Raw genomic sequence first — 11,582 nt, forward strand, 5'->3', positions numbered from 1 at the left:
AGACACAGAGAAGGACGGAGATGAAAGCTATATGTGGGACAGACAGATGGACAGACAGAGAGACACACAGAAGGACGGAGATGAAAGCTATATGTGGGACAGACAGATGGACAGACAGAGAGACACACAGAAGGACGGAGATGAAAGCTATATGTGGGACAGACAGATGGACAGACAGAGAGACACACAGAAGGACGGAGATGAAAGCTATATGTGGGACAGACAGATGGACAGACAGAGAGACACAGAGAAGGACGGAGATGAAAGCTATATAGTCCCCTCTGGTTGGACAGGTAAGGGGACTAACAACAACTGCACTAACCCGTAGAGAAGAAGACACTGATGAAGAAACAGAACATGATTGTTGAGATGGCGTAGAGGATGAGGAAGACGAACAGAACAGTGGGTGCGGTCTTCCCGATGACGTTCTCCAGCTTGGGTCCGACCTTTATGCTGTAGAAGACTGTCATGATGATCACGGAGACCATCAGAAACAGGAAGTACTTGACGAACCAGGCCGTCCAGTGCAACCAGTTGCTTAAACCCATCATTTTCATCGATTCCTGAAAACAAAAGGCTTGAACTTATAAAAAGTATTAAAGGAAATCTTTGTTCAGTATGAGACCTCTGAGAACAGAAAATTTGGGTAACCATTTATGGGTGATGCAAAAACAAATTCAGGTAACCCAATTCATTTTTTATGTAACTCGTCATGACCATGTAAATGATGGCGTAAATTCAATGCGTTAACTAAAAATAGGTTACGAAAAAATATACTTACGCGAACAACGCGCGAACGAAACTATCGCTCTCGCAATTTTCAGATTCCAGAGTATCATGTTGCAATTCATTATGCAAATTTCAGATATTGTTACACAATTCTAAAGTGAGATGCTAATCAATTTTCAAACTGATTAACCTAACAACTGTCGTTAATCAAAATTTTAAAAATAAAGGTCAGACATTTACGAAGCCTGTAATTTTTCTTAATCACAGGTGTTTAACCATTGTAAATATATAGAAGATACTCCCCGAGTATCTTTGATATCATAATTTATCAGCACGAGTTGATAAAAGTATGAAATCCCAACCTTGCCCAGTATTTTTATACTTTTATCAAAAAGTGTGGATAAATTATGATATCACAAGACACGAGGGGGGTATTTTTTTTTTCATCCATCATCATTCTGTTCATTTACAACAATTGTAAACAATGTCATTAATATGGGTTGAATGTCACTATATCTGACTGTGGTAGACTTGTTAACTAGGAAAACGACAGTGGCATGACGTCATTAATGATAGGTTTAGTGCTGAAACATACAGTGACAACAAAAGAAGTGATATCTCCTAAAATATCGCAGGAGATATCACAAATTATAGTGCCAGCGATATCTCCAACAAAAGCCTTTAATGGATGATAAATTTAGTTACATGCGTGTAAGAGATAAACCGGCTTTGTAAATTCGGCCCAAAATGTTCACTGGTATTATTTATCCCTTAATTATGTCTAACTTTCCTAAACTGTTATGTATACATTCAACAATTCATTATAAACACAGGAATTCTGCGGAATTCAGGGCTAGCTTCACAAATTGCAAAATCAGTTATTTTCTAATGAAATTAGTACATGCAATTATTTCACTTTTCCAATTACTTTTAAAAATTAGCAATTGGCAAGTTTGTGGAGTTGTCGGAGCTAGCTTTGAAATCAAATATCTCAACCACTGTAACTTTCTTTGGTGTATAAAACAAAAATTAATATTGAATTTTATGTTTTTTTAAATGCAAGTTAAATTTTAAAAAAAATACTTTTAAAAAATATGACCTTCAACTTTCTTTCCTTCTCATGGACAACATCCTTGACAATACTGAGCGCTACCACGATGAAACTAAGCAACAGCAGCATTGGAAACTGTTTCTGAATGACCAACACAAAGTTGTCATCATTGTACGGTGGGTATGGATGCCGTTGTAGTATCATTTCTGTGTCATTGATCAGGTATTTTGTCTTAGCAGTGGAAAACTCATCAAATAAGGCATAGTTGATTGCATTTTGTAGAGCTAGGAAACCCTCTCGGTAGTAGCCTGTGGAGATATAAAAAGAAAGCCAATCAAATGTGTGAAGTGCTATCTCATACATGTATGTATATACTAAACAACAAAAGAAATTTGTATTTTAAAAAAACAAAAACAATGTAATTATTAATATTTAATGACACCCCTACTAGTGCACATTGATTTATCAATGTCACACATTTGGAAATTTTTACATGTAGTCTTAGAGAGGAAACCTGTTATATTTTTCCATTATGGTATGATATGGTATGGTATTAACATGCATATTCAGAGCAAGCTGGTTTAGCACACGCCTGTCATGGGCACAGGTGCCGGCCTCAGCAGGCTTCTCCGTCCAGGATAGGAAAGGGTTGGGGTGGGTGATAGAATGGACCGCCTGCATTGTTAGGTGCAAGAGAGCACCCGGAGTTGGTAACAGGTGGAGGGTTGGTTTGGGTACTATGGAATTTGGAATGTCTCGTAGGATTAATGCCAAAGGGAAAAGGTGCACAATTTGAATGAAGGAAATTTTGCACATTTTTGATTGGGGAGCTATACATGTTTTGGAACTTAGTTTGCCGAGAGTAGTTCATTTTTGCATTAGTAGCAAGGGATCTTTTATATGCGCCATCTCACAGACACGATAGCACATACTATGGCCTTTGATATACAAGTCGTGGTGCACTGGCTGGAATGAGATATAACCCAATGGGTTCACTGATGTGGATCGATTCCAAACTGAACGCGCATCAATCCATTTATGCGATTTTGTGCTAAAGTTTATCGATAAATGCATTTACATAGGACCTTTTCAAAATATGCAATTCTGCGCTTGAGCATTCAGCGCACTGGAAAAAAGCAGATGGATGAGTGATTTTTTCAGTGTAGTGATGTTGTAACATGAAGCCTTTACTTTCAGCTTAAAGTACACTCCGAAAAAGTAAAATTTTGTATGGTAATCTGCTTGCAAAAATGCAGATATGGAAAAGCACAACAATAAAGAGTGAGCACAATCGCATCAATGGAAAGCACACCTAAGCAACAGGGCTTGAAAGAGAAAGTAAAATATGATCTTTATGTTGCAGGCCAAAGGAAATATCCTTAGAAAAACCCCCAAAAGACCTGTTTAAAATAGGACAGCATGAGATGAAGGAAGAGTTTGAGAAGGTGTGTGGAAAATGAGGACGTCCAAGATATATTTTTAAGAGTATTATGGAATATAAGAGAGTCACAAGCTAAATAGCATGCATTAATATCTTTAAAAATTACAATGGCGGGACGTAGCTCAGTGGTACAGCGCTCGCCTGATGTGCGATCGATCTAGAATCGATTCCCGTTGGTGGGCCCATTGAACTATTTCTCGTTCCAGCCAGTGCTATACAACTGGTGTAACAAAGGCCATGGTATGTACTATCCTGTCTGTGGGATAGTGCATATAAAAGATACCTTGCTGCTAATCGGAAAGAGTAGCCCATGAAGTGGCGACAGTGGGTTTCCTGTCTCATTATCTGTGTGGTCCTTAACCATATGTCTGATGCCATATAATCGTAAATAAAATGTGTTGAATGCGTCGTTAAATAAAACCTTTCCTTTCTTTTAAAAATTACCTTCATTTTTGGGTGGGTGGATGCCAGGTGAATTTCCCTTCCGCCTGCTAGGTCTAAAAATGGCATTTTTGGGGCTTTTTTTTTCTCACTTATTGCAGGCTGCTATTTCGGACTCTGAAGTAAGTACATTACCTGGTGCACCACCACATTTCTTCTTTTTTTCACGTGGTCCCACCCGCTGAAAGATGGGAAACATAAACTTGGTCTTCCAGCGAGTATCAGTAGCAAACGGGTTCATTTGTTTCTGCTTGCCAGCATTGCGCGGGGAAGAGCTGAGTCGTATTTTCACAGATATTTTGGTGCTGAAAGCGGTCCCTTTTTTTTCAAATGGGCTAGTAAAAACTATTCCTCCAAGATATTTTGTTGTGTTTCCGAGTAAGAAATTCACCATCTCATCCTCTGTGTCAAAGCCAGCATCTGCAATTAAAGGTGCAACAGTTACAGCTAAAAGTTTGTTTTGTTTAACGACACCACTAGAGATCACTGATTTATTAATCAGACCTTTTCCCAGGAATTTTTTAAGGTGCTTCATTTTCAATATCAATATCAGTTTAATACAAGAGAATAACAGCTTTTGGGTTGGTTGACAGCTGTTTAGTCTGGGTCATCTGTGTCGGAAAGGATTATCTACATATCATCCATGCTGTTAATTGTTGCTTTTGTAAGTCTTCACAATATTATCTTTTAGATATGAATAAACGGTTGTGGTAAATAATTTTAATGTGCTTATTTTGGGTAATTAATGACAGTCACTGTAATAAAAATCATGAGCTAGGCTTGTTTGATCCCAGAGCAGTATGGTGCTAATCTAGTAATGATACTAGAGCTGCAATGAATATACGAAGTGGCGAATATGATACGTATCACGAATATTGGGGATCGTGATTTACGAATAAATATTAACGAATACGAATAATTACAGTGAATCTATAAATACTGTACTACTGACTTGCTGAATGAAGCAACCCACCAGTGAACAAAAGTCAAAAATAGCATTTAACATTAAACTTTGAAATGTCGTTAAACAAAACAAACTTCTTCATTTACATGGTCATGGCGGGTTACGTAAAAACAAAATGAATCACCTGAATTTGCTTTTGTGTAACCCATAAATGGTTTACGTAATTTTTCTATTCTTAGAGGCCTGAAACACAGACAATAACAAAAAACCAACTGACCTGGATGAATGGCCGGAAGTTTATCTTTCATTTTACTCATGATTCTCAGAACAGCAGGATTCCGTGGTGTGAAGGCAAGACCATGGGGCAGGTTGCTGTCTGGGGCTACAGGAGGAAGCGTATCGATGAAACATGAATCCCATGTTGTTACGTTGGTAATTGGAGTTCCTTTCACAACCTGCCTGATGACAATAAGCAGAGCAGCAAAAAATGTTGGCAGAAAGATCTCGATGAATGTCAAAAAAATCTTTCTCTTTTGAATGAGATAGTTCTTCCACAAGAGCAACAGGAAGTGATGTGTTCTGGCCATTGGGGCGATTTCTTAATATGTGATGTCAGATTAATTCTTCAATCAGGACGTCTTGTTTGTCCAAACTGCCAGTGGGAACGGAACCTGTGCAATAAATTCAATCACCATAGAAACATACAGCTATACATGTATGTATATATATATAAAACAAAAATATTTTTTTATTGTAGACAGACATATAAGAAAGAAAGAAAGACAGATAAACAGACAGAAAAAAATAGTGCCTATCTATTCAACAACAAATTTAACATCACTGTAACAATTAGTTCTTAATAAAAAAATTTTTTTTATCCCACTGCCCCTTTCCTTTCTTTCCTTTGAATTCCATCTCATTTCTTCCTGATTTGGCAGCTCCTCCTATACTTCAACTTCTTTCACTGTCCACCTCCACATCCCAGTTCTTGTCTCTCCAACCGCGATAGATGCTCGTCTCTTGTGGCTATCTGTGCCACACACCTGCCATTCCCCATCAGTGTTTAACTGCAGGCTTAATGTGACCACTTCGTGGAGTGTTCAGTAGTTACTTCTGGCATTGTTAAGAGGCATGTGTAACCTCATACTATACACCCCTATTACCGGCGGAAGTTCTTAAATTTTAAAGGATGACTGATCAACCAGTAGCACCTCACAGCCCTTTCAATTAAATACTGAGAGGGTTCCCTTTAAACTGGCACAAATTAGATAATCAGAAATAAAGTCAGGGACGAAAAGGGAACACAGTATATATATATTAATATGCATTGCAGAAGGCTTAATTAACCAGGGCTCACCAGGGCTAGCTCTGGGTGAGGAAAGCATTTCGCCAAATTATCTTTAAAAAAAGAAAAAAGAAGGCAAAACCCAGTTATTTTCCAACAAAACATCAATTATTACTTGAAATTTTGGCATCAAATTAAAATAAAATTCGCCAATTATACGTAAAATTCACAACTGGCGAATCTGACGAGTGGCAGAGCTAGCCCTGCTCACACTGGAACACAGTTTAGTTTAGCCATTTTTCAGTTATATAGAACAATTCCTTGAAAATTATTAAAGTGTTGTTAATTTAATGACTATTTTATTAGCCAAAGACTAAATGTTGCAGCCACTTTGTATTAAAATTATCACTTGGATAATTTGACCATGGACAGGGTGAGCCCTCATCAACTGTTAAATGTTACATTAAAGGGACAGAACCTAGTTTTTAAACACTAAGGTGTATTTATCACCTAGAACCTAGTTTTTAAACACTAAGGTGTATTTATCACCTAGAACCTAGTTTTAACAAGTAAAAATGGACACTTAAGTTTGGTTAATTTACTAACTTTTTGATACAACAGAGTAAAACAAGAGTCTGTGACATTGAAATACCCTTAAAAATAGACTAAAACACAACTCCATAACTGTTACTTTTCAGACGCACATGCGTTTTTAAAAATATGAAAAATGCATTTTGTGGTACATTGTATTAGAAACACAAGGATGACCAGAAACAAGCTGTTTAGAGCATTACCATCAAGCACATATGACATATATATCTAAATAAGGGATACAGTTTTCCAAAACATTAATGATATTAGCCAAATCATGTTTGCTTGGATTTTTCTACCGAATAATTACAGCTTTTGCACGAACGATCGGTTGTTTATGTTGATATTGGTTTTGCAGTAACTTTCTTACACCGGCAATGTAGCCTTATTTTCTTCCAAAAAACAGTAATCATTTTTTTTTAAAGATTTTCAGACGAACAATTACAGCTTTTTTTACAAACGATCTGTTGTTTATGTTGATATTGGTTTTGCATAACCGACAGACGAATGACAAAATTGTTTGTGCCAAATTTTATGCCCTGTTAATAAATAAATGTGCTCTAGTGCACAGTCAAACAAACTTTTTTTTCATCTTAATATTTTCAGCACATACACTATAAACATACAAATCAAACAAATTACAGAACTAATCATGAGAAATATCATATGAGCTGAGTCACTATTTAAGATTGTTAACTATTGGTAATATTTTCTTTAATAGTCAAAAAGCAATTTCAAGGTTGAAAATTAACATGAAAACCATGGTCACCAGCAGGGCCAGTTGAAAAAAAATCTTACTGGCCCTTCTCAAATTCAACTAGCCCTTCAATTATCACATTGAAATTTAACTGCACAGCCAAAATAAAAACTAGAATGTTCTTTGTTGATAAATTAGCATGTAACTTCATGATGAAAAGAGTTAAAATTCATATAAAAACATGTTATTAAGTTTTAAACACACACCAACTCAAATAACATTTTTTGAAGAAACAAATCCATTATAAATAAAAATGTTTCTTTACAAATTACCATTAAATTACACAGATTAACTCTCATTTTAATGCTGGGGTGAAGACAAAATGCTAGAACAGCCAAGGTATGCAACTTGACTTGCATTGTCTGTGAAGTAAAAGGTAATGCAGTACAAAGAGACTAAATGTAGAAATGTGCATGCTTTAATAAACTAGTCTGGGAGTGGCAGTCCTCTTTATGGCAATGCAAGAGGGATGAAATATCCAGTAAAGGATTTCCTCAAGAGTGGCTGTCCTCCTATAGGTGAGGCACTAGATAGAGATCCATGGAATCATCCACTATTTTGCCAAATGCCAATTCGACTCTGCATTGTACAGAGATATGGCTCTGATTATGTATTAGTTTTGTTGTTCATATTACCTTGAATGTTTTATCAACTGCCATAAAACCTATATTAGAAAACAAGATTTAACCTATGCAGCTTGATGGTAATTTGTAAATAATTGTTTTTTTTTATTTACCCTGAACTTTTCCCCCCAAAACAAATGTTACTTGAGATGGCATGGATTTAAAACTTAATATATTAATAAGTTTTTTAAATTGAATTTTATTTCTATTCATTATGAAGTTACATGCCAATTCAGTGCTCTACAAAGTGAGTAAAATACTCGCCATGGTGACTAAAAACATTCCCTGGCATCTAAAAAATAAAATCACATTCGCCAGTTGGCGACTGTCCAATAATTTTACTTTAATCTGTAAACAAAACTGGACATCGGAAAACACTGTGGACCAGTAGTAATTTATCTTCCATAAAACGTGTTTTCTATCAGTATTTTGTTTGAAAAATAAAAGTTTGAGACATGTTAATCAGACTATGAATAACGATTTTCTAGTATTCAAGAGTAAACACGGTGACGTTAAGTAGGAGGTACATTTGTAATACTTCGTTATCTCCCTTAACTTGAATAACAAGCGCTTGGAAATAATTCGGCCCCAGTTCAGTTTTGGACCAAGTCGGTCCTGTCCCATTTAGAGCCAGGTTTTATTTATGTATTAAAATGACATTGTTGAGCCACTGTATGTCTTTACTTGTCTGTCTGAAACTCAAACGTTAATTATGTTAAATGTCGACTTGTATATGTGTTATGCTGCGCTCCAATCGTCTCGTGCTTATCGTAATAACGGGTCCCTCCACGATGACGACGTCTCCAGTCGTGAATGTCATTTTAATCACACCAGAAGTCATGTTCACTATTTTCATGACTCGACTTTAGACGACTTTAAAGACACAACTATTTACAAAACAGTATTTATGGATTTACAAGGCAGTATGTGATGAAAATAAATATTATTTAAACTAAAAGTAAGGTAGCCGATTGGTAACTACTAGTAACACGTTGAAAAGAAAGAAAGAAATGTTTTATTTAACGACACACACTCAACACATTTTATTTACGGATATATGGCGTCAGACATATGGTTAAGGACCACACAGATTTTTTTTTAGAGGAAACCCGCTGTCGCCACATAGGCTACTCTTTTACGACAGGCAGCAAGGGATCTTTTATTTGCGCTTCCCACAGGCAGGATAGCATAAACCATGGCCTTTGTTGAACCAGTTATGGATCACTGGTCAGTGCAAGTGGTTTACACCTACCCATTGAGCCTTGCGGAGCACTCACTCGGGGTTTGGAGTCGGTATCTGGATTAAAAATCACATGCCTCGACTGGGATCCGAACCCAGTACCTACCAGCCTGTAGACCGATGGCCTAACCACTACGCCACCGAGGCCGGTTAGTAACACGTTGAAGCCTGGTAGATATTATCACAATGCTTTTATTTAACTTTTAATGAGTACTGCAATTTAAATGCATATTTTAGCAGTGACATTAAAATAGTAATTCGCTTAAATTCGTTTAATACAATTATTGGGTACGGAATTTGATGATAGTTAACAGTCGTTCACTGTTTTAGTGGAACCGGACACAAACAGTCACTTGTAATTACTATTTAACAACTAGGAATTACCCCTTCACGAGTTCATTCGAATGCGGTCCTAACAATTACAGCATTAGTAATGTGCCGTAAAATGGCAGATGAATCGATTTAATGACAAGTATATATTAACTGGCTACTAAATATAAGTGGCTGGCGACTAAAATATTTTACTTTACAGGCCAGGGAAGAGTAAATTTTAACTTGCTTTGTAGAGCACTGCAATTCATTGGTTCTCTTTTGACGCAAACGAATAATAGCCTAAAAATTTATATTTTCTGCCTCAGTAAAGTGTAATAATGTGCGTGCGTGTGTGGATGTTTGTGCACGCACATGTGTGCGTTTAATTGGATATTGTAAATGCAACAGTAATAGGCTTCTAATAAAATAAATATCTAAAGAAAAATAAATCTGAAAAAACACCCAAACAGAACAGAACTTTATTAATTATGCTCAGGCCGTTACACAATGGCATATGAGGAACATACTCATTGTTTATTACAGTAATATTTGGACGGTTATGTCATCATGTAAGTCTTTGTGTCAAGACTTTTTAGATCCGATTTGTTTTTATTTCATGCAAATCACTTAAAACTTAAAATAATACCAACTACGACAATCAATTAACTGACTTGTAGTACTGTGCTTGCGTTAGTGTGAGTTAAAACTACAAGCGGGACGTAGCCCAGTGGTAAAGCGTTTCCTTGATGTGAGGTCGGTCTAGGATCTATCCCCATCGGTGGACACATTGGGCTATTTCTCAATCCAGCCAGTGCTCCACAACTGGTGTAACAAAGGCTGTGGTATGTACTATCCTATCTATGGGATGGTGCATATAAAAAATCCCTTGTTGCTAATCGAAAAAAGTAGCCCATGAAGTGGCGACAGTGGGTTTCTTCTCTCAATATCTGTCTGATGCCATATAAACGTATATAAAATGTGTTGAGTGCGTTGTCAAATAAAACATTTCCTTCCTTCTTCCAGATTTTAAAAATACATGCAATGTCTGCAATACGTTTTGAGCTCTATTTTTAGAAAGATCTGGCCAAAAACCACAGAAGCTGAGTCTGGCGCTGTCAAAATATAATGCATACATGTTCTGTGGTTTTTGCTGCTGTAGTTCAGCCAGCACAAACGTGGTGTGTTTTGTCACCTTCAATTCAGTTTCAGTGTATTTCTTTTTTAACTGGTACTATACTCGCCAGTCTAAATTCGATGGTCACCCAATGGAAAACTTTTGTGAAATTCTTAGATGCCCTTATCCAATAAAGGTCGCCACGCACGACTATTAATTTTCAACCCTGCAATTTTAATACAGAAATTTCTAATTTTTTTATAAAACTGAAATAGCCTTTATTGAAAATGAAAGCATCTAAAGCATACATAAAGCCTTTTTTAGTCTGGTTTTAACTTTATTACAAAGTTAAACTTTAATGGTGTATACTTCACATGTACACATTATTCTATATTGTATGCATGCTGAAACTGTTTATCATTGGTAATCAAAATGAAATATGTCTCTTGTTCAAATATATAACCGATATTTAATTAAGAGTGGGACTGTTTCCACTGTAGGTCATATAAATTGGACTTTGGACCAAAAGAAAAAGAAATCACAAAGAACAGACATGTGACATTGTCTACCCTGGGTACATGTATCACCAGGTTGCAAATTTAACAAGATTCTGTACTTTCATAAATCTCTGATATCAAGTCAGAAATATAAAATTACGAGATAATATACTAAAGTAATAAGATTAGGCTACATAATTTTTTATGATTCCGGTGGATACTACGAAAAACTATTTTAATCTTCAAATTCAACTACTGATTATTGCATCAAATAATACAATTCTATTACATAAAAAAACTTGACAGAAGTTGAAAATTATAAATACTCTCTCATTCTTGCACTTACAAAGCTTAATCCATAGTGAATAACAAGATACATTTGTTATAGAACCAATAACTTTCAAACGTGAACGAAACTAAAATCTGTTTCTTTTTGTTGTAGTGTCACATGAACTTTATCACGTGATCTCTCTGAGGAAGGGGGAAAAAAGCAGTCGACATATTTCCTGTTTTGTTACAAGGAATTTACATATAGGTCTGTTATAATATGCTGTATTGTTGAATCCATTTGTATAATGTTTGGAAAGGTTATAAAAT

The 11,582-nt window shown here is 36.0% G+C and overlaps 1 protein-coding gene across 1 annotated transcript in view; it reads right to left on the reverse strand.

Moving 5' to 3' along the window:
- Positions 1 to 11,573, reverse strand: part of LOC121378341 (phospholipid-transporting ATPase ABCA3-like) — a 49,477-nt gene extending 37,904 nt beyond the window's left edge. Inside the window, exons 1-5 of the mRNA XM_041506472.1 lie at positions 11,332 to 11,573; positions 4,844 to 5,237; positions 3,798 to 4,082; positions 1,829 to 2,088; positions 323 to 563 (exon numbers count right to left, since the gene is read on the reverse strand). Coding sequence (XP_041362406.1) covers positions 323 to 563; positions 1,829 to 2,088; positions 3,798 to 4,082; positions 4,844 to 5,153 — 1,096 coding nt within the window. The 5' untranslated portion in view covers positions 5,154 to 5,237; positions 11,332 to 11,573. The remainder of the gene's footprint in view (positions 1 to 322; positions 564 to 1,828; positions 2,089 to 3,797; positions 4,083 to 4,843; positions 5,238 to 11,331) is intronic.
- Between the last annotated feature and the right edge of the window lie 9 nt (positions 11,574 to 11,582).

This window comes from Gigantopelta aegis, chromosome 8, assembly GCF_016097555.1.
Source record: "Gigantopelta aegis isolate Gae_Host chromosome 8, Gae_host_genome, whole genome shotgun sequence".
NCBI classification, from domain to species: Eukaryota; Metazoa; Mollusca; class Gastropoda; order Neomphalida; family Peltospiridae; genus Gigantopelta; species Gigantopelta aegis.